General features: G+C 63.9%; 11 protein-coding genes across 11 annotated transcripts; all 11 read left to right on the forward strand.

Moving 5' to 3' along the window:
- Positions 1-246: 246 nt before the first annotated feature.
- Positions 247-3,666, forward strand: LINJ_21_0330 (putative protein kinase; the record flags this gene model as incomplete). Its single annotated transcript, XM_001465301.1, has 1 exon — positions 247-3,666. The coding sequence occupies one exon, from the start codon at positions 247-249 to the stop codon at positions 3,664-3,666; it is 3,420 nt and encodes a 1,139-aa protein (XP_001465338.1).
- Positions 3,667-5,183: 1,517 nt separating this feature from the next.
- Positions 5,184-5,999, forward strand: LINJ_21_0340 (conserved hypothetical protein; the record flags this gene model as incomplete). Its single annotated transcript, XM_001465302.1, has 1 exon — positions 5,184-5,999. The coding sequence occupies one exon, from the start codon at positions 5,184-5,186 to the stop codon at positions 5,997-5,999; it is 816 nt and encodes a 271-aa protein (XP_001465339.1).
- Positions 6,000-6,561: 562 nt separating this feature from the next.
- LINJ_21_0350 (conserved hypothetical protein) lies at positions 6,562-9,873 on the forward strand (the record flags this gene model as incomplete). The annotated part of the gene is made up of 1 exon (XM_001465303.1): positions 6,562-9,873. The coding sequence occupies one exon, from the start codon at positions 6,562-6,564 to the stop codon at positions 9,871-9,873; it is 3,312 nt and encodes a 1,103-aa protein (XP_001465340.1).
- Positions 9,874-10,519: 646 nt separating this feature from the next.
- Positions 10,520-11,251, forward strand: LINJ_21_0360 (conserved hypothetical protein; the record flags this gene model as incomplete). Its single annotated transcript, XM_001465304.1, has 1 exon — positions 10,520-11,251. The coding sequence occupies one exon, from the start codon at positions 10,520-10,522 to the stop codon at positions 11,249-11,251; it is 732 nt and encodes a 243-aa protein (XP_001465341.1).
- Positions 11,252-12,106: 855 nt separating this feature from the next.
- LINJ_21_0370 (conserved hypothetical protein) lies at positions 12,107-13,075 on the forward strand (the record flags this gene model as incomplete). The annotated part of the gene is made up of 1 exon (XM_001465305.1): positions 12,107-13,075. The coding sequence occupies one exon, from the start codon at positions 12,107-12,109 to the stop codon at positions 13,073-13,075; it is 969 nt and encodes a 322-aa protein (XP_001465342.1).
- Positions 13,076-13,972: 897 nt separating this feature from the next.
- LINJ_21_0380 (conserved hypothetical protein) lies at positions 13,973-14,686 on the forward strand (the record flags this gene model as incomplete). The annotated part of the gene is made up of 1 exon (XM_001465306.1): positions 13,973-14,686. One exon carries the CDS (start codon positions 13,973-13,975, stop codon positions 14,684-14,686), a length of 714 nt encoding a protein of 237 aa, XP_001465343.1.
- Positions 14,687-15,786: 1,100 nt separating this feature from the next.
- LINJ_21_0390 (conserved hypothetical protein) lies at positions 15,787-18,990 on the forward strand (the record flags this gene model as incomplete). The annotated part of the gene is made up of 1 exon (XM_001465307.1): positions 15,787-18,990. The coding sequence occupies one exon, from the start codon at positions 15,787-15,789 to the stop codon at positions 18,988-18,990; it is 3,204 nt and encodes a 1,067-aa protein (XP_001465344.1).
- Positions 18,991-20,134: 1,144 nt separating this feature from the next.
- LINJ_21_0400 (metallo-peptidase, Clan ME, Family M16) lies at positions 20,135-21,538 on the forward strand (the record flags this gene model as incomplete). The annotated part of the gene is made up of 1 exon (XM_001465308.1): positions 20,135-21,538. One exon carries the CDS (start codon positions 20,135-20,137, stop codon positions 21,536-21,538), a length of 1,404 nt encoding a protein of 467 aa, XP_001465345.1.
- A 1,504-nt stretch (positions 21,539-23,042) lies between these two features.
- LINJ_21_0410 (conserved hypothetical protein) lies at positions 23,043-23,408 on the forward strand (the record flags this gene model as incomplete). The annotated part of the gene is made up of 1 exon (XM_001465309.1): positions 23,043-23,408. One exon carries the CDS (start codon positions 23,043-23,045, stop codon positions 23,406-23,408), a length of 366 nt encoding a protein of 121 aa, XP_001465346.1.
- Positions 23,409-23,994: 586 nt separating this feature from the next.
- Positions 23,995-24,828, forward strand: LINJ_21_0420 (conserved hypothetical protein; the record flags this gene model as incomplete). The annotated part of the gene is made up of 1 exon (XM_001465310.1): positions 23,995-24,828. The coding sequence occupies one exon, from the start codon at positions 23,995-23,997 to the stop codon at positions 24,826-24,828; it is 834 nt and encodes a 277-aa protein (XP_001465347.1).
- Positions 24,829-25,155: 327 nt separating this feature from the next.
- LINJ_21_0430 (conserved hypothetical protein) lies at positions 25,156-27,333 on the forward strand (the record flags this gene model as incomplete). Its single annotated transcript, XM_001465311.1, has 1 exon — positions 25,156-27,333. The coding sequence occupies one exon, from the start codon at positions 25,156-25,158 to the stop codon at positions 27,331-27,333; it is 2,178 nt and encodes a 725-aa protein (XP_001465348.1).
- Positions 27,334-27,494: the final 161 nt, after the last annotated feature.

Here is a 27,494-nt window from a genome sequence, read left to right on the forward strand (position 1 = left end):
AAGTACTTTAGCAGCCCGAGAGAAACGCAGCGTGGAGCTTTAGAGAAGCAGCAACAGCAGCAGCAGCCGTCCGCTCCGCAAGAACGCGAACGGTTTTAACGGGCGGGTCGCAGACTGCGTGTTTGTGCGTGGCACGGTGCAGAGAAGAGCGGCAGCTGCACTGAGAGTGTGTGTGTGCACCGTCGTTGCTTCTGGCTCTCCGTACCCTGCTGTTGTGGTTGGACTTGGACCCCACCCGCACACGGCATGGCCACCGTAGACACCGTCAGAGGGCGGTACTCGTCCTACAAGCTGCTCAACGAAGTTGGCCGCGGTGGCAGCGCGCTCGTGTACCGCGCGCAGGACGTGGCCACACGCAAAGATGTTGCCGTGAAGCAGCTCTTTGGCAACCGGCCGCAGGACATGGAAGACTGGCTGCGCGAGGTGGACGCCCTACACACGCTCAACAACCATCATTGCCCGCATGTCGTGAAGTACCTGGACCACATGCAGCAGCACGATCGACTCTTCCTCGTGGAGGAGTTCACCGAGCACGGATCGCTGCTGCGCCGTCTGAAGGAAAACAGCAAGCTTCCGGAGGACATCGCTTGCCGGTATATCTACCAGGTGCTGACGGCCCTGTATCATATGGCCCCGTGGGGCGTCGTGCACGGCGACTTGAAGGCGTCAAACATTCTTCTCTTCGACGGCGATGTCGTGAAACTGACGGACTTTGCACTGCGCTCGCATGGCGAGGACGATCACGAGGATGGCGAGCGGCGCACCACCGCGGCCTCCACGCCTTCTGCCGAAGCACTGCCCCTCATGAGGGGCAGCCGCGCCGGGAGGGGCGCTGGTGAAGAGTGCTCTGGCTCTGCCCTCTCGGTGTTCCGCGGCTCCGCTTACTGGGCAGCGCCGGAAGTCCTCGCCGGTGCATCGAAGGCAACGGCGGCGAGCGACATCTGGTCGGTGGGCTGCCTCGCGGTGGAGTTGCTCACGGGTGCCCCGCCGTACTTCGAGCGCCCCATCCACAACGCCATTCATCACATCCTCAAGAGCTACTACGAGGTGCTCTGTGAAAGCGAGGCCAGCCGCGTCGGTGCTGCCGGCACCTCGCGCGCGTCCACCAACCCCGCAACCCCAAGCGCGGCAATGGGCTCTGGCGACGATGACGGGCCGCGTGGGCCCCGGAAGAAGAAAAACGGAGCGAAAGACGGGTGTGGTGCAGCACCGCAAAAAACAGACGTGGCGTCCGCGCGGAGGGCGACGGCAACGACGAGCACCCACAATCCGCCGAAGGAGCCGGTCGATGCGGTCAAGACAGCCGCATCTAGCGGCGCTGTGTGTGCATCAGACCGGAATGAAGTGGCCACGCCTCTGTGCGAGGCGGCGCTGCTCCCGCCGCTTCCCGAGGACGTGCACTTGAGCGATGAATGTCTGTCGTTTCTACGGATGTGCTTCCGCCCCCGCGCGGTAGACCGGCCGTCGGCCGGGGAGCTGCTCCACGATCCGTGGTTTCTGGACTGCACCGTGCCGCAGCTTCTGCGGGCAGCGCGCGAGGGTCGGCCTATGAACGGGACGACAGGCGACGAGAGCGTCAGCGCCGGCACCAGCAGCGGCAGCCGCTTTGGGGTGATTGAGCAGTGGGTGAAGCGCAACCTGACATGTGATAACGAGAGCCGGTGCGAGGCGTGGCTGAACAGCGACGCACTGCCGCTGCTGGTGCCGGTGCTGACGCCGCGTATTATGACACCCAAGTACATTGGGAACGTGATGTGGTGCTTTTCCCAGTTTGCCGAGAGCCGCTCAGCCTTGGCGACGCTCTTTGTGGACCGGTTGGGGTCGACAGAGCTCTGGGGGGTGGAGGAGCTCACGTCGGCGTGCGACGCGGACCACCTCGCCACACTCTTTCGGCGGTGCTGTGCAACGCAGGACGCACAGGTGCCCGTGTACACCCCGGCAGACCCGCGTGCGCTGCGCTTTGTCCTGGGCCTGGAGAAGGAAAAGGTTCTGGCATGTGTGCGTGCGCTGCACTCGCGTCTCGTGCTCGAGCCGACGGCCGCGGCGATGGCTGCGGATGCGAGCTCGCTGGCCACCGCCACAGACGACACCGCAGTGGATCTGAACGACTGCCCCGCCTCCTCGCGTGACCCCGCGGCGCCCGCGCATGCGGCGCCGGATCGCGCACCGGCATCCCTTCAAGAGCAGCATGAACAACAGCAGCGTGCCCGTGAGCGACTACTCAGCGACGGCGGCGCGGCGGTGCTGTGCCAGTGCGTGGAGGCGCAGTGCAAGGCAGCTTTCCTGAGCAACACAGCGCCCATGATGGAGTGGAGCACGATGAACCTGCTGTTTGACGTGCTCTGCACCATCGAGCCGCTGGCGGGCGGGCAGGCGTTGCTGTGGGGGCTCGGCGCTGACCTCAGCGGTGGTCACACCTCCCCGAGCTCTACTGTGGGCACAGGTGGTGGTGGAGCGGCGATTTTGAAATCGCTGACGGTTGTCGTCAACCCGTGCGGAGGACGAGGCGGCGGTGAGTTGAACAGCACCTGGGAAAAGTCGTCGCCAGGGACAGGTCCCCCGCTTTTGGTGTCACCGATCTCGGTGAGCCCGCAGGAGTCGATTCCGACGACAGCGGCAGCGGCGGGCGGCGGTGGCGGCCCGCTGAGCTCCCTAGGCAGCACTATGGGGTTCGGATGCCACACCGTCAGCGGCCTTCCACCGGAGTCAGTGCAGTGGGCCACATCTATGACATGGCTGCTCGCAGTGCAGGAAGCAGCGCGCCACCTGTGCGAGACAGCGGTGCGCCTGCTCACCCGCTACATCCCAGTCGCCAGAAGGTGCAGGGCCGAGTACCTCGAGAAGGCCGGTGTCAGTCTGACTGCAACGCTGGTCCTCGTGGCCTCGAGCGAGGTGGTCAGCACCGACGTGCGATGCGCGGCTGTCGAAGCCCTGCCGCAGCTGCAGGCGAGCTCGCTCCGTGCAACCCGGTACCTGCGCGACCCGGTGCGCTGCATTGCCCTGCTGGCGCTCACCCTGAAGCGGTCCTACGGTGTCCCCGCGCTGACATCGTGCCTGCTCACAGCCATCACCGCTATGACGTCTGAGAAGCAGATGCTAGCGGCCTGCACCGGCTGCCCGTGGGTGTGGGAATCACTGGTGTCCCTGCTAAGAGAAGTGGAGGCAGCTGACAAAGCCGCCGCCGCTGGTGGCAAGCGCAGCAGCTCGGCTCTCCACAGCGCCGCCAGCACCGACGGTGGCGCGGCCGAGGGGGCCGTCGCCCCACCTGCCTTAGTAGCAGCAGCGGCGAGTCCCACATCAGTCAAATCGCCTAGCGCCAGCAGCAGCAGCGGCGCTGTTGCTGCTGGTGGCGCTGCTGTTTTTGCCGACATTGTTGTTCTTCTCTCGCGTTGGTTCGCGGAGGTAACACCGACGGCGCTGCTGAGCAGTGCCGTAACAGCAGCAGCAGCGGCATCGGAAGCAATACCTGCCCTCGGTCATCCAGCAGCGTCCCTACCCCTCCCGGTGTTGCTGCAGACACTTCGCTGCCAGCTCATAGCGCTGTCGCAGAACGGTCGTGTCTGCCACGGTGATCTGATGCCGGATGTGGCGAAGGCGCTGCGGCATTTGGCCCCTCTCGAAGCCGCCGCCGTCGCCGCGTCAACGTCGACGGCCACGGTGGCGTGAGAGCCATCCGTGAGGGAAAAAAGACGGACAGCGCATGAGTGTGCTGCACGCGCGCGCCTGCGCTGTGCAGATGCGTGCCTCCTTTGCTTGTGTCTTACGCCGTTGTATGTGTTGTTGTTTTCGGGGGGCTACGTCTCTCTTCGGCGCCGTTGTTGACAGCGTCCCGCACGTGCGCATGTGGAGAAGGGTGGCGGGGTGAGATGTGGAAGGGCCTCGCGCTTGTGTGGGTGCACTTCAGCCACGCTGTACCGGTGCCGCGCCCTCCACCATCCCCTCTAAGGGGCACACACACACCGTCAAGCAGGGAAGGTGCAGCGCATCCCCCTCGTTAGTCAGCCATGAACATGGGTCAGTCCTGGTGCTTTATGCGTGAGCCCGCTTGTGGGAGCTCAACGGCTTCAGAAAGAAGGTGTGCAGGGCCGCCCCTGTGCACTTGCGCCCTCTTCGCAGTTGTCTACGCCGACAGTCGCACGCACTTGCCGCCGCCCCGTCGACTCCGACGAGTGGAGCGTGCATTCGAGTGCAACAAAGGGCAGACCGCAGACCCTCTGCCCTCGTCGAGGTCTACGTGCTCGATCGTTTGCTTCACGCCCCTCCCCCACCCCTTTCCGCTGCCACGGCGCGTATACGTCTCACTAAACACTACACACACGCACACAGAGAGAGAAAGAGTACCACCGCTGCTTCGGACGCTTCCCATGTACAAGGTATTTCCTGTGCTCATACCGCGGGCCGCGAAGGTACGTGCCCAGTGCCTGGAGCTGGGAAGTCTGAATGACTACGGCACAAGCCCGTCGACGCTGGTTGCTGCGGCGCCGTCCGCTACGAACGTCTACACACTCGCCTTTGGCGAGCGCGAAGGTCTCGCCCCTGGAGAGCGACTGGAGGTGTATGGCAACACGGTGCGACTCGTGCGAACCCTCGCCTACGGCTGCCCGCGAGGCGTCACCCCCGAGAGCGCCTTCACGGGACGGCTGAAGGATGCGGAGCTGGCCGCTATCACGGAGCAGCTGGATTTGCTGAGGCGGGAGACGCGCAGGTCTGACACGCTACTGCATACAGCGGATGACAGCAACGCCAGCGGGCAGGCGCACAGGAGCGTAACTACGGCCGTTGGCGAGGAGCCCCTACGCCCGTCAGAATGGATGCTGCGAGTACCCGATGTGGCCAACAGTCGCGTGCTCCGGAACGCGGTGCCGGATGACCCACAGACGTGCTCTGGCAGGAGTCTAGCGGCCCAGCTGAGCAAGCTGCGCGTCAGCGAGGAGGAGGTGGTCGTGGCGGAGTGGGTGGGAAAGCCAAAGGGGGACAGTGAGGCCGCCGCCGGCGCGTCCGCATGGTCGCCGCGGTTTTCATCGGCGGGTGCCTCCACGCGCGCGGATCGCTCAACGAGTGCCGCTGCCACGGCTAAGGAGACCAACCCTAGCAGCAGCAGTGCGGGCACGACATCTGCGCTACCCTCCACTGCGTTCAAGGGCGGTGCCGTGCCGCCACCCGCCGCGGGTGGCACACTCCTCATGGAGAACGGCGTTTGCTTCGGCAGCCCCGACTCGTGCGGACTACGAGCCCTCCGCACGGCTCGCCTTGCCTTCATCTCCAGCATCGAGCTCACCGCCAACGGCCTCGCTTGGCGGCAGCGTCGCCACACATGCGAGGAGGCGCGTGGCTTGACTGTGCTCGACGCGAGCGCCATCGACTTCACCTTCGCGCAGGCAGCTCTGCAGTCCACCCTGGAGTTGGGCCTGCACGCGGGTGCGGGGTGTCAGATATCTCACGTGCCGCTGACCGATGCGGCGGCCGCGCACGTGGAGCCGCAGGCGGCAAGCTACATCCGCGTCGTCGCCGCCGGGCCTGGTCGAGCATTGCCAAGGCCCTTTGACTACCTGCCGACCCACTCGATCGATGTTGGCGCCTACACAGCGCACCTGCCTCTGCCCGTCGGGCCTGCCGCAGAAGAGAAGGGCGGCGGCGGCGGCGGCGAGGGGTCGGCAGCCTCGAGGCGAGGATTCAAGTCGCCTGGCAGAGATGCGAGAGCAAATCGCCAACAACTCGCCGTGCAGCTTTCCCAAGCGCTTGCGACGCTGCGCCGCGGCGCCTTCATGCTTGTCACGTTTGTGCCGACGTGTTCCAGCGTGGCGACGCTGTACCATCAAATGGAAACGCAGCGGCGCGCGGAGGTGCTCATCGAGCACAAGGTCGTGACGGAGGCGAAAGCGTGCATCGCCGAGGCCATCGCGCGCACCGGGCGGTGGGGCTTCATCACGGACGAGGTGCTTCCTGCCGCGGACAGCGCGCAGGGCAGCTCCTTCTCTCTTGTCGTAATGCTCGAGTGACACACCGCTCTTGATCCGTGGGTGTACGTGAGTTTTCGGTGATCGCGTGCGTGTGCACACGATCGCGCGCGTTCGCCTCGTCGTGGCGCTGAGCGCCTCCCCCTCCCCCTCCCACCACACCACACATGAAGTTCGCCACAGGGACAGAAAGGCGAAAGAAGGGATCAGAGTGGGGCTGACCGGTCGCTAAGAGCTCGGAGGAGAGAAGACGGAGGCCGATGACGGATGCTTGCGAAGAGAGTCGGCACCCCAGCGTGTATGACAAGGGTTGTGTCGAAGATGGCCGTGCCGCTGGGCACATCAATGGCCTCCTCCACCCACCCCTCCATCCCCCCCTATCTCTCGTGTGTGTGTGTGTGTATTATGCGCTCTCCCTACCGTAATGCCCCGTCCTGGACCTCTTCGCTTCCTCGTCTCGCTCTCCACACACACCTACACACACACGCAGAGACACACCGCGGCACCAGTGCTCTGCCCCAACCGCCCGCCCGCCCTTCACATCCCTAAACCCAAAGAAGAACATATTGCCACGCAGAGAGTAAGACTCCCGCGCGCGCTCGCGATGCTCAGCAACACCAAGGGATATCAACGCTTCTCCCACACCCTCGGCTTCCACAGTGATGACCTCTCGAAGCTCAGCAAGGTATGTCACCAGTGGTGCGAGACAGGCAAGTGCAAGGCGTACAACAAGGAGCAGGAAGTGCGTCGCGAGATTGCTGCTGCCAAGGAGGCGGAGCTGCTGAAGAAGGCGACCGCCCTCTACACCATGCACATGGAACTCATGGCAGACATGGCCGGTGCAGACGGGGACGACGCGGAGGCGCTTGAGCTGATGCAGAGCGCCATGTCACGCGGTAGCTTCCCTGCCGACCCCGCCAAGCGGGAGGAGGTAATCAGCAAGCTTGTCGAGGAGCTGAAGCAGGAGCCGGTCTACCTCAACTGGAGCCTTGATGCCGCAGTGGCGGAGCGGCTCGTGGAGCTCAAGGTGAAGCGGTGCCCGTACAACCATCGCGGGGCTCTGAACTTAGCGCTGAAGCGCGGCCGCAGTGAGGAGGACGAGGAGGAGATGCTGCACCGGAGTGAAGAAGAGGTGCTGAGAGGGTCTTCCACCAACGGCGCAGCGGCTGCGTCCTCATCATCGGCGGTAGCCACCACCACAGCCGCAGGACCGGCGAAGGACACTGGCGACGACAGCGACGGTGGCTGGGCTGAAGCGAGGCACCGCATCTTCCGCACTCTCACGCCGCTTCAGCGCTGCGTCGTGTGTCTGCTGTGGCAACGCACCTTCCAGGTGGCGCAAGGGCTGGTGATGGACGTGCGGCTGGCCTTGGAAAAGCTGGTAACGGCGCAGCACAAGGCCACCGGCAGGGTGGAGCCGCCGTCGATTTCGTGCAGCGGCGTGGCGGCACAGTCATCGTCCCATCGCCCACATGGCGGCAGCCAGAACGACGTGAAGAACGCAGACGGCGAAGATGCGTTGGAGGCGTACCTCAGCTCACCTGCCTTCGAGGAACTGGTGGAGCGAGAGACGAAGCGGGTGGTGCCGCGCGTGGCCTTTCGGCCTGAGTTCGGACTCGTTGATCTGAGTGCTCTGCCGCAGCTCGTGGCGCACCTAAGCGCCCACCCGACATGCGGCATCTTTCTGGCGCGCACGCTGACATACTTTACTGGCAAGGCGCTGAAGCGTGACGGCTCTTCGCCGTCCGCAGCACCAGCAGCAGCATCGAGTCTCTCCAAACACCAGAGCGACGACGCGCCGGCCCCCGAAAGCTTCCACCACCTTCTCTTCCCGAGCCGCAAGCTTATCACGGAAAAGGAGCTGGACCTCAGCACCAGCACCTGCGCCGATGAAGTGATCGAGGCGATCGAGTGGGCGCTGCACGTGTACCACCGCCATGGACAACCGCACGCCGAAACCGAGAGGGCGGAGGGGAAGGGTGAGTGGGGTATGACCGGCGACGAGCGCCGATTGTGCAAGGCAAGCGACACCGCATCGGCTCACGTCACGGCGCTGTTCCGCAATCAGCGCATCCGCCTACACGGGCTCACGCTGACACAGTGCAAGATTACCTCGGCAGACGGCATCGTGGAGTCACTGCATAAACGGCACATGGAGCAGTACCTGTACGCACTCGACCTCTCAGAGAACCGGCTGTGGTCGCTGCGCTTCCTGCTGGTGCTCCGGGCCCACTACGCTCGCCGCCTGCTGCGCCTCTCTCTCCGTAACAACCCCATCACACGCAAGCCCGAGTACCAAGAGCAAGTTCGCGCCTCACTGCCACAGCTGACCTCCCTCGACGGCGAGCCGATCCGCCGTCCCCCACTGCGGTTTCCGAAGCCGTGGCCGACCTCGTGCACGCGCTGGATCGCCGACGAGGGAACGCCGGAACATCAGGAGCAGGAGTCGGTGCTCGACTGCGTGGCGCGCCTCCTGTACATCTGGGAGACGCGCCGCATCCCCCACACCGCGAGGGAGTTGGCCGCCTTCCGTGACGCCGGCCATCCAGCCACGGAGGAGGAGGCGCTCAACGAGGACAATTTCCCGCACCGCTACCTCCACCCGGCCGCCGCCTTCAGCGTGACCGTATCGCCGAGCCTCAGCTTCTACGACGCAGCCACCATGCGGGATGCGCGCAGCGTGGAGCTCGATAAAGACTACACTGGCATGCGGTTGAGCGCCGTGGACGTGCGCGACGCGCGTGTGTTCAATGTTGCCATGAAGAACAGCTCACGCAACCTGCTGGCTGGTAGGCAGGCACTGCAGCGCTTCGGCCGCGGTGCCGAGAACTGCTACATGGCCTACCAGCTCACCCTCTACCCGGAGAGGATGGACGTGTCGCACCATCTGACGGACGCCGTCGTGTCGGTGGCACGTGTGCCACAGGTCGTTAACGCCGCGGTCTCTGGGGGCAAAGCAGCAGCGGCTGGGAAGCGCAAGAAGAGTGCCGCCGATCCTGGCGTCGCCAGAGCCGCGGGCTCTGGCAAGACGTCGAGCCACGGCAGCCCCACGAGTGCGCGCTTCGGCGCCCTTGCTCACCGTAACCCTCCGTTGCAGCAGCATGTGGTGACGCTCCATGGCATCATGACGTGGCGGCTGCCCAGTATGAAGCGCCACGAGTGCATGCAAGCATCCTACACTCGGGTGTTGGCCTTCACCAAGAAGGTGCTGCCTGACCAGAACCGCGAGTGGGAGCGGCTGCGCAGCCCTCCCTATGTGCTCATGAACGACCAGGTGTTCTTGTACCCGGCGCCGACTGCTGGTGCGGCGGTGGCGGCCACTGCACTGCTGTCTTCGGTGTTCGCGGCAAACACCGCGACGCGTCTGTCACGGCTTGTCGTGGAATTCGGGCTAGAGGCGTGCCGCGATGGCGTGGCGCTCGTGCGCGACGTCATGGAGCGCTGCACAAGCCCCGCCTCCGAGTATGCTGCGCTGCAGGCGCTGGTGCTCGGCGTGCTTGGCCCTCGCGAGGAAACCGACGAAGCCGAGGAAGCAGCGCAGCTGGCATGCGCTCAGGCAGCGGAAGCACAGCTGGCGCCCCTCTTCGCTGACTATCTTCGCCGTTCGCCGCCACCTGCGACGGCGCACTCTCGCGAGTACATGATTTTCTCGATGCTGGATGGTGTCGCGGCGACGACACCAGTGGAGCCGGCAGTGCACACAACGGGACTGACGCAGCACCAAAGAGGCGTGACATCAGCCGTGAAGAGGTTGAAAGCACCTGCGGTTACTGCTGCCCCTTCTGCACCGCACAAGGCGTCAGAGAAGGCGGCGGATGCGCAGACGTGGGCATCTGCAGTGCACGTCGTCTCGCTGCCACTCCTGCACCAGGTGACGGACATCACCAACGTATGCTACACGTTGTCCTTTCACTAATGTCCCTCATCAGCATGTCTTTCCGGCCCTACCTTGGTAGGACGGCAGCCAGAGAGAGAGAGGTGAGGGAGCCGGGACAGAGGTGTCGAGGAGGCACCAGCGCCGCTGCCACGACTGCTCCGGTGACTGCGGACGGTGCCGTTGATCCGCTCACGCGAATCGTCGCCGCTGTGCATCTGCTCGCGTGTCTTTCGTTTTGTTCAGTTAAGCAACTAAGGCAGCAGCCTGCCCCCACCTCCTCCAAGCGAGAGAGAAGAAGAGCGGACGAAGCGGGGGCGAGCACGGCACCCACAAAAATCACGCACGCCCCTCAGCGCACGGGTCTACGGAGAGCGTCTGCGCGTGTATGAAGAGATGGTGCGCATGCCGTGAAAGAGCTCAGGAGTCGCAAGCGGCTCACGTGTGTACATCCTTCGCCCCCACTCTCCCTCACCCCTCCCCCCATCACCACCATACACACACACACACACATACGTATGCGTGATGCGTATTTCCTTCGTCTTTTCGCTTCGACTCACGTCATGCCCCTCCGCCGCTCGCCTCGTCGCGCGTACTCGCTCACGCAGAGAACCGCAACGAATCGCACGTCACCGGGACACAAACTCGAACGATGCGGCGCTCAACTGCAGCGCGCTCGGGCAGCTTCATGGGGTGCTCTGCCTCGCCATGGGCACGATGGGCGGCGAAGGTGCAGCATCGCTGCAAAGCCTCGTCATCCTCGACGTCGGCCACCAGATCCCGCCCACACAACAACCTTCGCTCCAGCACGGTGGAGTCGACACCGTTCCATGTGAAGCCCAACATGTGTGTGCCTGTGTGGCAGCCCAGCGCCAAGTTCATGAAGTACACGCCAGTCCGCTGGCTGTCAAACAACCTGTTCGCCATCGCGACGTATCAGCTGACGCTGGAGGTAGGCTTTACAGTTATCTTTGGCAGTCTGCTGTATGCGGACAAGATGACTGCCCAAGGTGTGTGCGACGCGCTTGCGGCGTACCACTACCCCTTCGTCAACTGGATCGACGTCGAGGGCGGTGTGTACACGGAGCCAGTGCGTGTGGGGCCTTTCACGCTAAACGCGCAGAAGATGACGGCGCTGCACACGGGCCACAATATTGCCAGCGGTATTCTGCCGGTGCAGGTGCTGCTGCTCGTGACAACGTTTGTGCCGGTGCAGCATGCCTATCGACTCTTGCGACACGCAGCACCGGCCACAACCAGTGCGTTGCACCCCGCTAGTGGTGTCGGAGGTGTCAATGCAGCTGCAGCAGCTGCGGCAACGACGGCGCCACCCACCTCCGTGTCGGCAGGGGCACGGCGTGCGTCGTATGCGCGCGCCACCAACGCAAAGAAGGCCTCGCCGGCCTGGCCCTATTATTGACACAAGCAGCTCGTCATGATGGCAGCACGCACAGAGACATACTCGCTGACGCCGCCCAAAGTGCACGTCTGCTCCGGCACCTACGCAGAGGCATTACATGCGCACCACCACGCACGTGGTTTTGCTCCTCTTTCCGCACGTGTGTGGCACGGGCTACTTCTGAGGGTGCCTTTAGCGATGCTGCGTCTCTTTCGCCGCTGATGCCGTCGTTGCTGGCAGGGATGAGGGCGGGGCACACCCCCTCCCCTCCTTCATCCCCCATCACGCGCGCACAAATTAACACCCACGCATGCGGCAGAGGATGATAACATGCAAATAAAAAAGGACGCATCCGCGCGTGCACACCGTTGCGGTCTGCTGCTCGTGTGGGCGGTGGGAGGGGTGCAGCATCGTGCACCCGCCTCCCCTTGCGCTCACTCGCACCGATGCCTTCCTGAGTCCCGCTCTCACTTTGTTGCCCTCCCCCGTCTCCTCCCCGCCGCGCGTGGGCAGCAGTCAATTAGCTGCTGATTTCATGCGGCCCGCATCAGGAGCGCATCGCTCTCTCTATGATCCCGACACCCCCACCACCACCAACACCAACCATACCCACACACGTACCCGCCGCTCATCTCTCTACTCCCCACCACCACCCTCTCCGCTCGGTGTGTAGCGGTGTTGCTCCGCGCTGCCGTCTCCCACTGCAGATCTCTCAGCGCCTCTCACTGCCATTTGGGCGGACAGGCGTGTGTGCCGCGACAACCTCAGCGAGCGAGAGAAGCGTACCCCATGGTGCTCTCCGTCTGCCCCCGAATAGGGTCACGGCAGCGATCCCGTTGCTGCGGGGCCGCTGCCGTTGCTGCACCTCTGCTGGCCATGGCCTGTCTGCTGCTCGCGCTCTGCATCCTGCCGGACCCAGCAGCTGCGGTGGTGGGGTCACTTAACGGCGCCTCAGCCCGCAGCCCGTCTGTCGCCCCCCACATTGGCGACCTTGTGCCGCTTGCCATGTACATCAGGACGAAGCGGCAGATCCGGCACTCCTTCATCTCCGTCGCCGATCAGCAGCTAGCAGTGGACGAAGAGGCGGTGGTCGACGACGCCGCGGGCAATGTCGAGGCCGCCACAGCCGCGGAAGTGCTGCGGCCGAAGGACCTCGACCTGCCATCTCTAGGTGCCACCAGAGGCAAGCACAAAAACCAGGTTGTACGCCTGCTGCCACCAGCGTCTAGCCCACGCTTCGGCATCAACAAAGCAGTCACGATCGTGGCGAACAGCACCCTGCGTGCGGCCGGTCAGAGCCTGCAGGAGGACACGGCGCTGCAGCAGAGCGACTTGGCGTTCCGCTTCAGCGTCGGCAGAGGGCTACACAAGGAGTCGACATGGTTGCCGCTGGCGGCCCGCAAGAAATACACAAGTCAGCTCTCCGAGACTCTCGCTGGCCGGCTACATGAGATGCAAGCCGCGCAAGCCGCCGACGCCGCAGCGGAGCGTCAGCGCGACAAGGAGGCCGCCGAGGCCATGGACAACACGGCCGCTGCAGCCGCGGCGCAGAAGGTGCAGTACCTCTCCCGCGTCACCTTCTTCTTTGGCTATCGCAAAGGCGATCTGCAGAAGATGACGTCCTTTTCTATAGCGGCGCAGTACTCGCCAGAGGTGAAACCTGGTGTTGAGCTGCAGTTTCTCTGGAGCGAGCACCGCCCCTACAACCCGAATCGTGCAGTAACGCTGTGCAGTGCCGTGGCGGTATTGGTTTCGATGATCACCGTGCTGGCCGTGTTCCACCCCTCCAGTCGGAGTATGCTGCTGTTCAGTCAACGCATCGTCGCTGTGCGGGCCCACGACTGAGATGCGGCTTTTGGCTTCTGTTTTGCTATCCGCGTACGCGGCCAACCGAGCGAGTCTGAATGAAGAGGGCGGAGGGGGAAGGCGGCGGCGTTCTCGAGCGCCGTCTTGCCAGGCACTCCCCTTCCCTCTCAGTGTGCTGTTATCTCGTACTCTCGCCTCGCTTCGCCAGTCGAGCGCTTCCGCCCGAGCCTCACTCCCATTCTCTCTCTCTCGTTGCTGTTGAATACATGTGTGTCTGCGCGTGTGCGTGTCTCGCCGCCCTTCCTCCCACCGTGAAGGTGAAGGTGGAGGGGGGCGGCAACACAGACGAAGAGAGGAAAACCAATGGCAAGGCTGCCCTCACACCGCACCCGTGTGCCTAAAGCACATCTGCATCCAGCCTATACCGCTGGCCGCGGGGTTTGGGGGCTCGTTTGTGTCGGCGTGCGCTCTCGCTTGCCCGTCAAGTAGTGATGTGCATGCGTGCATACCTACATCCATCTGCATGTGTACGTGTGTCGGGTGGGGCGGGGAGACGACTGTGCGTGTACACACACACACACAGACAACATCACCGCCACCAGCCAGCCACTGCACTGGATTTTGTTGAGCGCCACTTTGTGTCTCTCCATGTACGTCGAACCTTCTCACCCCGCTCCTTCGTCGTCTCCCCTCATCCGTGCCTCCCGTGTGGCTGAGCGTCAAGTGCCTATTTCTTCGCTGCCTCACCCTCCCTCCGCGCACCAGCCGACTTCAGGATTGAGCCGTGGTGTGCAGCAGAGGTGGACGACCTGTGGTAGTGCGCGTGCCTGTTGGTTGTCCGGCTCGTCGTAGAATGGCACGTTGAAAAGAACGAAGGAACCCCCCCCCTCAACACGCAAGGCAGGCGCGCGCTTTCACCTAGGCAGGCACACAGCAATGGACCCCTCTGCCGTAGCGGCACACGGCACAGCCGCTGGTGCTGATCAACGCCATCCACACAACGGCAGCGGCAATGGCGCGCTCTCCGGCGGTCAGCCCTCCGAGGCGGAGATGAAGCGCATCCGCCAGCGCCGCCGCCTGGCCTGTAAGACGCCGGAGCAGCGCCGAAAGCTGCAGCAGTATCAGCGCCGGCACAACGAGAAAGATGAGCGACTCTACTACTGTGACTACTGTGACCTGTTCATCTCCTCGCGGCACAGAACGTGGATGACGCACCTGCGCAGCGCTCGACACACGGTCGCGTTCCAGTCCTATTACGACCTCGTCGCGCACGTCGAGAGCGTGTGGGTAGCGGAAATAAACCGAGAGGTGGAGCTGGCACGGAGTCGCGAGGTGCATCGATTGCAGCAGCGATCCGCTGGCAAGGGAGCCGCGACGCCGCTGACAGCGCAGCAAGTCGCGCCGGGTATCGTCGTCGGAGGCGCACCCGCACCGGGGCGTCTTCCACCACCGCCGCCATTTCCGCAGCCCCCACATGGCTCAGCGCAGGTCGGCCCGACACCAACCATCCGGGTCGGTGCCAAGACGATTCTACCGTCTGCCGCGTTCGTAGCGTTGCCCTCTGCGGCGACGCCGTCGCCCGCGTCGCCATTGGCAGATGCGGAGAGGAGCAGGACGAGCGAGAATGAGGCTCGGCTGTCCATGCCATGAGCTCGGAGCGGTACACGAACACAACAACGGCAAGCGAAGGAGGCTGTCTTGCTGCTCCTCATGGAGGGAGGTGTCTGTGTGCCGCCCCATCCGTCCAAAAGCAAGCGGGCACCGAAAGCTTGAAGCCAAAACGCGTGCGCGCACACAGAGCGGTGCCCACAACTCCTCTCCCTGATATTACGCCCACCGGTCAGTAAGCAGCAGCACGTGTACCGTTCTCTACAAGCAGGAGCGCCCTTCATGGCGAGAGACACATGCAACCCTCTCAGCGCGTGGCACCTCAGAGTCCAGTGCCCTCACCGTGGGAAAAGCCAGGCAGCCCCCTCCCCCATGCCTTGCCAAGTGCCGAGCCGCTTCTGGTGGCGACGGGGTCAGGTACCTACGCCGCAGGGGGGAGGGTTCAGAGCGATGTGTCGCTGCTGGTGCCGGCGGTGGCGTCCTGGATGACGTTGCATCGGAGTGGCCCGCGACAGCGAGGCAGATCTGTATCCATCCACATGATGGGCAGAGCGTCATCGTGACCCGAGCGTCCCCCACCCGGCCCGGCCCTCACACCGCCCACTGGTGTTGGTGGGGGGCAGGGGCCGTGCTCTCCGATGGCTGGGTCGGCGCGTTGTTGTGGCGTGTGTGAGTCTACGGCTGCCATCGGCCCACGCGAGGTTGGGCCTGTGGCAGGGGTCGGAGGGAGAGGTAGGTGGCAGTGGAGGGGCGGTTTGACCCCACGTTGTGCGGCGGAGAAATTGGACTCACGTTCACGCAAAAACAACGGAAACCACGAAGACACGCGCACGGTGAGGTGATGAGAATCGAGGGCCTCTCGGCGAGTGTGCCCGTGTGCGCTGTGTGCGTCGCCCGCCCCCTCTCCTCGCTCGCTTTCTATGCCGCCACCACCCCCTCAGGTCGTCGTGCAGGCAGCGCCCCAGGCCCTCTGCACGTTTGCCAGTGTGTTGCCCTCTCCCTCGCTTCTTCCACTGTCCATCGATCTGCTCTCGCACATTTGCTCCTGGCCCATCTGCCAACGACATAAGCCCATGCACAGCCCGTTGTTTCTGTCACTCAGCCCAGCTCCACCCCCTCGCACTCTCCCGAAATCCGCGTCGATGCATCCCAGCAGCGCTGGTGGCGGCAATGCCGAGGAACGTCGGCAGCGCCTGCGCGAGCAGATGAAGGCCTTCTACGGCGACCCGAGCGCCTCCGCGAAGCGAACGCCGTCGCACGCGTCCACGCAGGGCAACCCCAACGTGCCACCAGAGCTCGACTTAGACTCGGAGTACTTCAACGTGAACCGCTACACCACCGATCTGCTGAAGCGCGAGAGTCTTAAAGGATTGGTCGAGACGGACACGGAGCTGCTGCGCCGCGTACGCCGTCTGGATGGGGAGCTGCAGGAGCTCGTGTACCGCAACTACGCTCGCTTCATCTCCGCGACCGAGACGATTCGGGAGATGAAGAACAACGTAGTCGAGATGGACGCGAAGCTGCAGACCCTCTCGCAGAACGTCAACACGATTGATAGCATCTCGAGCCAGATCAGCCAGCAGCTGCAGGTGCACCGCGGCCACATTGAGGACACTATCACTGCGAATCGCATGCTCAAGAAGGTGCAGTTTCTCACCAGCCTGCCTACCACGATGCGCCGGCTCATCGACAAGGAGGAGTACAGCGTCGGCGTCAAGTACTGGGTGGCTGGCGACGGCTTTCTGTCGAAGCACAAGTCGATCTCGAGCATCACACAGATTCAGGAGAGCTGCTGCGAGCTCGCCAGGGAGCTCTACCGCGCGATCGAGACGCGCATGTGCTCCTACCCGCTCGACGACCCTGATGCGATGGACCGCCTTCGCGGCTACGTCGAGGACCTGCGCCTCCTGCGCGCCACCTCGCTCTTTGAGTCGGAGAACGTGGCCGATGAGGCGCCGTTCGAGGCTGCGGTGTTGCAGACCCTCATGAAGAGCGTCACAGCGAGCTTCCAGGCGAACGTGGCGACTACGCAGCGCAGCCTCAAGGCCGCCCTCGTCATCCCAGACGACCTCCAGGCCTCCGAAATGGCGAAGCGGGAGGCGTCGCTGGCACAGGTGAACCTACGCGAGCCGCTGGCACAGCTCAAGAACGCGTGCGCGATGCTCGCCGTCAACTCGGAGCGCGTGCACGCCCTGCTGGATGTGGAGGTGTGCAGCAGTAGTGGCAGCAGTCCTGCCGCGCCCCTCGTCGCCAAGTCAATCGAGCCGGTCCTCCTCGAGGTGCTCCAGCCCATCACCCAGTCGCTCGCGGACTTCGCGATGGTGCACCTGGACGCGATGGCGATGGACGGCGCATTGGCGCTCCGCGACCCCACAGCAAGCGCGGAGGCGCTGCAGGCAGCCACGGTGCACCTCACTCGCTTGCTGAAGCAGCTTGTCACGGCCATGAAGACGCTGGGTGAGATCTATCTTCCTTCCGTGGAGCATGGTACTGCTGGGGCGAGTGGTAGCGCCGTTCCCGCCGCCCACGACGTCGTGCAGCTGTACGCAAGCAAGGTTCACGAGGTGGCGTGTGGCGTGGTGCGTCAGTGTTGGGAGAAGATGCAGACGAAGCTGCTACAAGGGCCGGAGCCAGAGCTACTCAGGGCGTGTGTGCCGCTTCCCATACCGAATTCCAGCGTACTCAGTACGCTACCGGCCGTCGACGAGGAGCGCGCCCGCGAGATGGCCTTTGTTCTGACTCGCTTCCTCTACGCCTCGTTGGCGCAGTGCCTGTCCACCTCCCTCGGTGCCAACCTCGTCGGCGAAGAGGGCGTGCCGGCGGAGATGCTGACGCCGATTACGGCAGGGCTGGAGCAGACGGCGCAGCAGCTTCAGCACCGCGGTATCGTGCTGCTGGGTCAGTCAGAGGTGCAGCAAGTGTACGACAAGGCATTCAGTGGCAGCAGCGGGTATGCCAGCGCAGCGGCGACGACGACCGGGCCGACAGTGCAGGAGGCACTGCTCCTGCTGCTGCCCCAGTGGTCCACCATGTACGACGCCCTCAAGGCGCTGCCGCCCGTGAAGGCGGCGAGCGCGACGGAGGCCACCAAGGCGGGGGATGGTGCGTCGTCTCCGCTGAACCGTCGCCGTGACAACAGCGGCTACGGCGGCGGCAATGCATACCGCGTGGGTGGGGGCAACAACATCGGCGCGTACAGCGACGGCACCGGTGGGGGCGGCAGCACTGGTACTCGCAGCGACCACCGCACCGGCGGCGGCAGCGCGATGGTTGGCGGCTTCTCTCCCCACCCGCGCGGGGGCAGCGGCGGCAGCAAGCCGGCGGTTTCCTACACGCGTCAGGTGATGTCCACGCTGCAGATGAGCGTGAACCACATCTTCGCAAACACGGATACGTGGCTGCGCACGGAGCCGGTAGCCGGACCGCCGTCGGCGCTGATGGCGTGCGTCGTGCGCTACGTGCTGCAAGGCATTCTCGACCGAGTGCGCGACGAGGTGGCCTATACCGAGGCGCAGTTCCAGCAGTTGCAGGTGAGCTGCACCTTCCTCCTCTACGCCCTCGTATCACCCGCGAAGGGATCGACCCCACGACAGTGGCGCAAGGAGTGGTCGGAGGACGACATGCGCGATGTGCAGCGGCTGCTGGACGAGATCTGCACATGCGCCTACGACAAGTACGAAGCGAAGGTGCCCCTCTCTACCGCCGTGCTCGACCGAGTCGTCGAGGCCGCCGTGCGTGGCAGTCGAGCTGCACAGGAATCTGTGAGCATGAACAGCACCGGCACTGCTATGGAGACCGGGGCACCAATGCCTCCTGCCACGACGGTGGCCTTGCGAAGGGAAGAAACGAAGGTTCCTTTACTGGAGCCATCGCAGCAGGCGCCAGCCACCCCTGCTCACGTCACCCTGCAGCCTCAGCCTCAGCAGCAGCCGCAGGAGGTGTGCCGCCCTCTGCACGATGGCTCGCTGCAGTCGTCGGCCGCAGCGTCGTCGAAGGAGGCCCCTCCCAGCGCAGCTGCTCCAGCCCCAAACCCGTCGGATGCCACACCGCCACCGAAGCCCCCTGCCGCCACGTCAGCGCCAACGGCGTCTGCTGCTGCACCCCCACCCGCATCGGTCACCCCTTCCCCAGCATCGCCGCCGATCTCGTCGACTGCTCCCGTGCAAACCTCTGTGGCGCGTCCCTCGGCACCACGGACCGCGCCCGTGGCGTCTCTTCAGCCTGCTGCCGCAGCGCCGGCGGCAGCCATGTCGCCGCCACAAGTGCGTCGCTCCTCGCACTACAGCAACGATAGCCACACAGAACGCCTCGCGCGCTTGGAAGAAGAGGAAGAGCTGCCATTGTAGCACGAAGGATATAGTACCGGGCGCAGCTGTGTGTGGCGAGTGAGGCGCGCAGGTGTCGGGCGAGAGGGGCACCCATACAAGCCCGACTCGGTGGTTCTTGCATCGCCACGTAGTGGCGGCGGTCGTCGTCGGCGTCGTAGCGCGTGGGCTGGAGCGTGGGCGGTAAGATGACGTCTTGTATTTGCTTTCACGGTGCCCCTCTATTTTCCACCCACCCCTGTGCGTGCGCACATGTTGGTCTGCGTCCCATGTGGCATGGGCTTGGGCTTGGGCTTTGGCTGGTTGCTTGCCTCTCCTGCTACGACCACTTCTCTCGCTCATCCACACCGTCCCGGTCGCGTGGCGGCCGTGGGGCGTATTTTCCTTGCATTTAGCGTTGTCCGCCGTTCTCGTGTCGTCGCGTCTCTCTCCCTCCTTCGGGCTACCGGCTCTGTCCTGTGAGTAGAGCGGGAGGGAGGGGGGTAGATTCAGGATGGTGGCAGACGGTCGAGGGCGTGACGCCCGTGTCCGCATGCCGCTGCGTCTCTCTCAAAGGGTGTGAGAATGGTCAGCGCCCTCACGTTGCATCTCTCTGCATCCGTGCGCACGTTTGCCGGCCTAAAGGACGCGAGCCCGCGTACGAGCACACGCCACAGCTCCCAAGGCATGAGCAGTAGATGAGAGGACGGGGAGGGGCGGAACGCACCACAGCCGCCGGCGTCGTCGTGACAAGGGCCACCTGTGCATTGGTGTGCGCTCGTCACTCCACTCTCTTACGCGAGTTTGTCTTTTCACGCGCATATGTGCTTGGGCGTGTTTTGTGTGCCTCAACGGCTGCTCTCCATGCGCGCGTGGAGTGCATCGTCGGCGGCCACCTTGTCCCTCTGTCTTGCGAATCGCCTTTCATTCTCCCGACGCACAACCCTCCACCCTCGCATCTCCGCGCTTCACCACCGCACCCCTTCCCCGCCCCTTAACTCCTCAATGCACATATGCGTGTGCTGACGCATCAGCCTTCCCTCACCCTCTCCTTTGTTCGGTATTTTGCGTAGGCGCACCATTGTTGCTCCTCCTCGCAGGTGTGTGTGTGTGTGTACACGTGCGCACACTCGTCCACCGTGATACACGGCTCATTCACGAAAGAGCGTACGCTGGCGCATCCATCATGCTGCGCGCGACGTCTTGCTTGGGTATCTACGAGTACCAGTTCGGGCAGCCCTCGCTGCGGAGCGCCTTCAGCGCAAGGATCGCGCCGGCTGCCAAGGCGCGCAGCCCCGGCGCGGTGCAGTCCACAAAGCTAACGAATGGCGTGCGTGTAGTGTCGCACGATCTCGACGGCCCGGTCGCGTCCATCGGCGTTTATGCGGATGCGGGACCGAAGTACGACCCCATCGCCACCCCCGGCCTGAGCTACGTCATGCGCTTCGCCCTGCAGACCTCCAACATGGACAGCTCCCTCTTCCAGATCGACCGCACGATGCGCTCCACCGGCAACGCGTACGGCCACGGTGAGGTGTGCAAGCGCTATCTGAGCTGGAAGGCGGAGGGCCGCCGTGACATGTGGGAGAAGCCATTTGAGATGCTCGCCACCGGCGTCGTCGCACCGCGCTTCCACGAGAGCGATATTGAGCGCTTCCGCGACACGATGGACAACCAGCTGGAGGAGATGCGCTGGCAGAACCCTCGCGAATACGCTATCGACCAGCTGGAGACGGTGGCCTTCTACAAGGAGCCGCTCGGGGCGCCGCGCATGGTGCCTCGCATCGCAAACGACCGCTGCAGCCACAAGGCGCTGCTAGACCATTGGGCCGCGAACTTCCAGCCCAGCCGTATCGTCCTGGCTGGTGTGAACGTGCCGCACGACGCCCTGATAGCCGCCTATGAGAAACTGCCGTACAAGCACTCGGCCGAGGCCCCGCACCACGCGCGCGCCGCCGCGCCGAAGCTGTCCCACAGCAACGAGGCGGCCCAGTTCTACGCGGGCCGGCAGAACGTCGAGTACGAGAGCCGCGCCGCTGTCATGGGCACAATGCCTGACATGCAGGCGGAGGTGATCGGTGCCGTCGGCGTGCCTACCCACGGCCGTGACGAGGGCGCCAAGCAATATGCGACGGCGCTGGTGACGCGCGAGATCTACGAGGAGGCGATGCGCAGCGCGCACGGCAGCCGCGCCGGCTCGGAGCACTACGGCGCACAGGTCTTCTACCGCCCGTACTCGTCTGCCGGCCTGATCGGTTACACTGTGCGCGGTGCGCCGGCCGAGGTGAAGACGATGCTTCAGGTAGCCTCCAGCACCTTTCCGGCAGCCGTTGACGAGGCGGCCGTGAAGCGTGCGGCCCACTGCGCGTACGTGCGCCTGCTGCACGACCAGGTGGAGATGACACGCGACTACTGCGACTTCCTCGCCACATCGCCCAACTCAGTCGAGGAACTCGTGCAGGCAGTCAGCGGCGTCACGAAGGCCAACGTGGAAGAAGCGATGAAGAAGATGGTCGCGCAGAAGCCGGCCACGTACGCGACGGGCGACAGCTTCACGTTTCCCATGGTCGCGTCGCTGAGTCACGCTTAAGAACAGGCAAGGTGGGGCGGGTGTGCACGTGCGAGCGAACGCATGCGCAGCCGCCTCTCTCTCACTCTGTGTGTGGGTGGGTGGGTGGTAGACATAGTTTTACTTCCTTTATAGTAGTTAGGTGGGCAGGATTGTGGAGTGAAGAGGGGAGCGCTGGAATGGGCTGGGCTGGGGCAGCAGCGGCGACATGGTGGGAGACGGGGACGAGCGAGTAATAGGGAGGGCACGGTTCTGCCTCTTGGCGTGTGTGTGTGTGTGTGGGTGGGGGGGGGGGGGGGGCAAATGGCAGAATGTGGGCAACGGGAGGAGGAAGAAGAGAAGGGCAGCTGCGGTGGAGGAGTGCGTCTCTGGCCCTGTGTCTCACTACTTCCTCCCTCCCCTCCTCAGCTATCCCTCTGGTCATCTCTCGTTCGCTATCTCTCACACGTGCCCCTCCCCCCTTCCCCTCCTTCCCTCCGGTGTGCACTGATCAGCATCTTAACCGAAACAGGATCGAATACGAATCAAGGTGGGGGGCGCAGCGCCCCACTGCCCCTCCTGCTTCCGAGGCAGAATGGAGAAGGCGAAGCATGGCCGGCGTGTCGGGTCAAATGATGCGCGAAGGCGAGGCGACGGCATGTCGTCCTCCACTCATCACCTCTCCCCTCTTCCGTATGGTGTTCGGCATGGGGAGGAGCGTGTGCATCGTCCGAGTACGTAGCGATGAGGGCCGTGCTCGGTAGTTGTGCTGATGGACTGTGTTGATTGCTTCACCGTACCCCCCCCCACTCCCTTTACTATCCTCTTGTCTGCACACTCGCGTACAAGAGGCACGCTACGTTGCTCTGTGCACAAGTCGTGTGTGTGTGCTGTCGTCGCTTCGCTTTATGGCGCTGCTCACAAGGTCATGTGTGGACTTCTTGTTGCCTTCTCTCACCCCGACTCCTCCCACTCTCTCTCTCGGCTCCTCTTTTTCCGCGGCAACGGGGCACGCCGCCTTGTCTCTCTGCCTCATTGCGCCGTCCTCGCAGTCCTTCGCTCGCAGCGCCGTATCTCCCGCTCCCGCCCCCTGTGTGCGAAGAGCATCTGGAAGGCAACGGGTGAGGCGCTTCTCCGCGCCCCGCGCACCCTTTCTTTCGGTGGCGTTTCGCTTCGAGACGCATACACGCACACAGCCACACCCCCCCCACTCCCCTCCGCGCTGCCCTTCTTCGACGCCATGTTGCCCCTGACGCTCCTTCGTCATTGCAACTCTCTGCCGCAGTGTGCGGCCGCTGCACCACTGTCGCGGCGATGCGCCCTCTCGTCGGCCCTGGCGAAGGGGACGACGTCGACACATGCAAGCGCGTTCCATACCGCATCCATCACCGAATGCCGCTTCCTGGCGACAGCAACTGGTGTGAGCGGCAGCCCCAGCACCGACTCCTTTTCTCTCGACCCTCCCATTGAGGTCTCCCACTTGCGGGCGGCGCGTGATGGGCACTTGAAGAAGACACTCACCGCGAAGCTCCGGCAGCTGGACGCGATGGAGCGCATCAAGGCCGAGTGTGACGAGATCGCCTTCCACTACCCGGACGTATTCATGAAGCAGCTGTTTGCCTTTCTCGTGCTACAGGCGGCGGTGCTCTTTGACTGGACATACGTCCACTTCGACTGGAACTTCGTCGAGCCCATCACGTACCTCGTCGGGTACAGCGCGACTTGGATCGCCATCGCGTGGTATGGCGCGATGCAGCAAGAGTTCAGCTACGAGTCCCTGCATCGCTTTCTTCAGAACGCCAAGCGTGAGAGGCTCTACAAGGCGCACCAATTCGACCAGCAGGCTTACGAGGCGCTGCGGGTGGAAGTGGCGAAGCTAGACAGGGTGGTGCGCGGATTGGAGGGGGTGTAGATGTGAACAAGCGCGACGCGAGTCGTCTTTCTGCTCGTATGTGTCTGTGCGTGTGGCGCACCCACGCTCTCCTTTCACCGCTTGGATGTAGGGGAACGACTCCCAAGCGAAAAGGGCGTCGTCTATGCGTGTAGCCCTTAAAGGGAGAGGAATGTGATGTGGAGGGGAACAGTTTCTCACCTCCTCATCCCTCCCGCCTCTCGCCAGCGAGAGCACCTCCTTCCTTCCTTGCTTCCTTCCTTCCCTCAAGGTCTCCGCTCACTGCATGCTGTGTGCGTGAGGCTCTCGCTGTCGCTGCCCTTCTACTTCCTAAGCCGCCGCCCCTCGTCTCTCCACACGCGTCTTGTTCATCTCACAGCTTCCTCTTACCCCTCCCGCTAAAAACACGACAGTCATCGCAGCTGCGAAAAGCGCCCCATACACTCGCGCACGCGCAACTGCAAGAGCACCATTAAGGGGTGGCGACGGTGCCTGTCTGCGCCAGTCTGCTGTCACGCGCACATCCGTAAGCACGTCTTTCTCCCTCCTTCTTACTCTGTGTGTGGGTGTGTGTCTCCGTAAGGCGTAACGCACGCACACGCCCGCCATGGCCGCCAACTCCGAGCAGTACTGGCGCAGGCAGCTGGCGCAAACGGAGGCCGAGTACGAGCAAATTATTCAGGGCCTGCGTGATGAGGTGGAGCGGCAGCAGCGCCGCTGCGGCGACCTCGTGCACGAGAATGCGATGCATCGTGCCACCGTTGCCGCCGATATTCGCGACTTCTGTCAGCAGTACGTGGCGAACGCTAATCAGCAGCAGCAGCAGCAGCAGCAGCAAGCGAGGTGGGGGCCGGCGGCCACACGGATGCTGCAGGGCGCCAAGAAGGACGTCGACAGTATTCCGCTTCCGACCCTCTTAACCTTCCTGCACGAGTACAGCCATGGGCTGCTTCAACTCCCCGAGAACCGTCGGAAGCGCCTCCGCCAGGACACGCAACTCAGCCCACTGCATCACAGACTGCGCCAACGCATGCTGGCGCATCACCGACGGACGGGCAGAGAAGACGAGTTGATGGAGGAATGGTGCAGCGGGGAGTACGACGGCAGTGGCGTCACATTGCCGAGCATGCCGTCTTTGAGCGCATCATCATCTCCAACGTGGCCGACGACGGTGCCACCGCGGTACGCGGATCCGGAAGGAAAGCGGCAGATGGCCCCTGCGAACGGAGAAAGCAGCCCTGACGGCGACGGGCCACCATATCCTCGACGCAGTGGTGGCAGCAGCGGGGCGAGGACCGCGGCGATGGCAGCCGGTGGCGCGGCGGTGCCAACGGGAAAGGCGAGCGCCACCGCGGGTGTTGGTGTCATCAACAGCGGAGGCGAAGGCGGTCCGGTGATGGCCGCCTCAGCGTTCGGCCTTCCCTCACTGCCGCCTCGATAGAGGGACTGCAGCGTTGTCGGAACACGTGTTTGGAGTTGGGAGGTGGGGTGGGTGCATGGCGCTCTCGTCATGGCTTGCGCCGCCCTTCCCTTTCTGCTTTCCCTCACCCTTGCGTGCATGCACACACACAAGCATATAGTGTGCTTGTACCGTCGCCTGTGCCTTCGCTCTCTCACGTCCTCCTGAGAGCCTCTCGACTTTATGTGCTCAACTCTGCCAAACCACCCTCTTCTCAAGCACATAGACAGGCGCGTGCACAAGCGCGGCTTTCCGCAGCCGCCGCCTCCCCCCCCCACCTCACCCCCATTCTGTGGCCAAGCAGTGCTCATGTGCTGTGCCCTGCTTTTCTGCGCAGTGCAGGCGCGTATGTTGCGTATCCGACGGATGTCCTCACCTGCACAGCCTTCTCTGCCTCCACACGCCTCTCCTCTTCCTTCGCACGTGCACAGGGACGTGCGCATGTCTCACTCGCCAGCGGACAGCGCTGTCAAGAGCGGCAGTGGTGCCCGTGGCGGTGCGTGGGAAGTCATCATCGATAAGGCCGTCTCCTTCGTCACGGAGTACCTCGCCTCCACCACACGCGAGTTCGACCCGGCAGCACCGCTCTCGCAGCACATGCTTCACCTCATTGACCGCGGAAGCCTGCGGGACATCTTGGTGGAGCGAAACTACAACGAACTATGTGGGTGCTTTGGGTGCAGCAACAAGCCACGGGGGCTGCTCGCTGCGGGCAGTGGCACGCTGTCCTTCGAGTGGGACTCCTCGCTATCCTTATCCGCATCAAGCGCCGAGGGTGATGATACCACGGACGACGAGGCTGATGGACGCAGCCATGGCTCACACAGGCGCGGGCGAGGAGAGACGGCAGACGGCGCAGCGGCAGCGGCACGGTCCATCAAAGATCAGCCGGACGCAGATGCTGAGGAGATCGTCTACGAGGAGGACCTGTACACGGCAGAGTCTTTCCGACTCGCCCAGCGCCAACGCGCTATGCTGAACCGCATGCAGCGCAAGAAGCTGATGCGCGAGCAGAGGGCGATGCGAGCTGCCGCGACGTCGGATGGTGCGGCTGCTGGTGCTGCTGTGCGACCAGCTCCGGTGGGCCCGGGCGGTACCGCACCGGTGTCCTCGCGCGTGTTGCGTAATGGCTTGATCGGCGCCAGTTTCCCGCAGCGCTTCTGTAGCCCTGAGTGCGAGGAAACGTACGAGTCGAGCATTATGCGGCGTGTGTCGCCGTACTTTGCTTACGACTACCCTTCTATCCTCGGCGCCATCACGAATTTGTTTCCCAACTTGAGAGTGGCGGCGCTGCAGCAGCTCGCTGGCGCGGAGACATCCTCTGCGGGGCTGGTGAAGCGTGTTCTGGAGGCCCAGCAGCAGGAAGGCGGAGACGCACCGGCTAATGCCTCTGCCTCTGTTTCTGCTGGTCCTGCTGGTGGTGCGCTGAAGCCGGTGCATGTGGGGGTCTCTCTCGAAAGTAGCGAGCTCATCCGCTGCAACCCGGGAAAGCGCGCGGCGAGAGTTGCGCACAAGGCACGCGGCGCCGACATGGCAGCGCAGGTGAATGACGCGTCCTCGGCACCGCTCCTTCGCGAGGTGCTTGAGCAGATGCAAGTGCTTCAGCACGTGTGGAGCAATGAGGTGGGGCCGCGCTTATCGGAGACGCGCCTCTCGCGAATGGCGGATGACGCCGCCACCGCGCCGTCTCCTACGAGTGCAGCCACTGCAGCGAGGCGCTTCGGGTCTGCACAGGGGCCGGCGTCGTTCCCGCCTCGGCCAGTCCTCCGCGGTTCGCTGCTGCTACTTGACTTCATCATGAACACGAGCTGCGCACAAACGCGTAGGCTCTTTCACGCGCACTATGCACGTCATCGTCCCGCGCTGCAGCGATGCCTCACTGCAGCGGCCTCATCACGCGAAACCAGGGCAAGCTCGCTCTTCTACAGCGTCTCTGCGGATATCGTTGCTGAGCTGGAGAAACGCAGCGTCGAGGCTTTGGCGGCGGCTGGCGCCGCTGAGGAATCAGTCGGTGACACGGCTTTCGATGTCGAGAATGAGGGTCTTCGCGTAGACCCGCTGCTGCAGCAGCAGCGCCGCGAGCTGCTCGTCTCGCACATCTTTTCCGAGGACGTGACAGCCACGCTGTCTCGTCTTCTCTTTGTGGACTACGCCGTCCTGTCCAACATGTCGTGGTCGGGCGTGTGGTTCTCTGGTTTATCTCTTCGCCTGCCTGCGGGGCAGCAGAGCAGCAACTGCTCGCTGTTGCGCAGTCTGCAGTTTCCATTCGCCATACCAGCGGTGCTGCTGCAGACTGCAGAGTCGACGCCGGAGGTGCTAGGGCTGGCCATGATTTTCTTGGTCGCCGCCGGCTGCTGCTCCGAGGGTGTGTGGCGCGGCTGCATGCGGGAGGAAGTGGCCTTTGACGAGGTCGCAGAGGCGATTGGGCTGACCCGCGACGACATCGCCGCAGCGGTGGGGTCGCTGATGTTGGGCGAGGAGGTATGACGCACACGAGCGTCAGGCTGGTGTGTGGTGTGTGTAGACGCTTCTCCGCCTCCCCTTTCTCCTCGACCGGGACGCAGCCCCGCCGACGGCACCGCCAGTGTATCCGCTGCCGCGCAGCTTTTCACGTTGTCTAACTTCTCTTGCCTCCCACAGCTGCGCTC

Source organism: Leishmania infantum, chromosome 21, assembly GCF_000002875.2.
Source record: "Leishmania infantum JPCM5 genome chromosome 21".
In the NCBI taxonomy this organism is placed as follows: domain Eukaryota; phylum Euglenozoa; class Kinetoplastea; order Trypanosomatida; family Trypanosomatidae; genus Leishmania; species Leishmania infantum.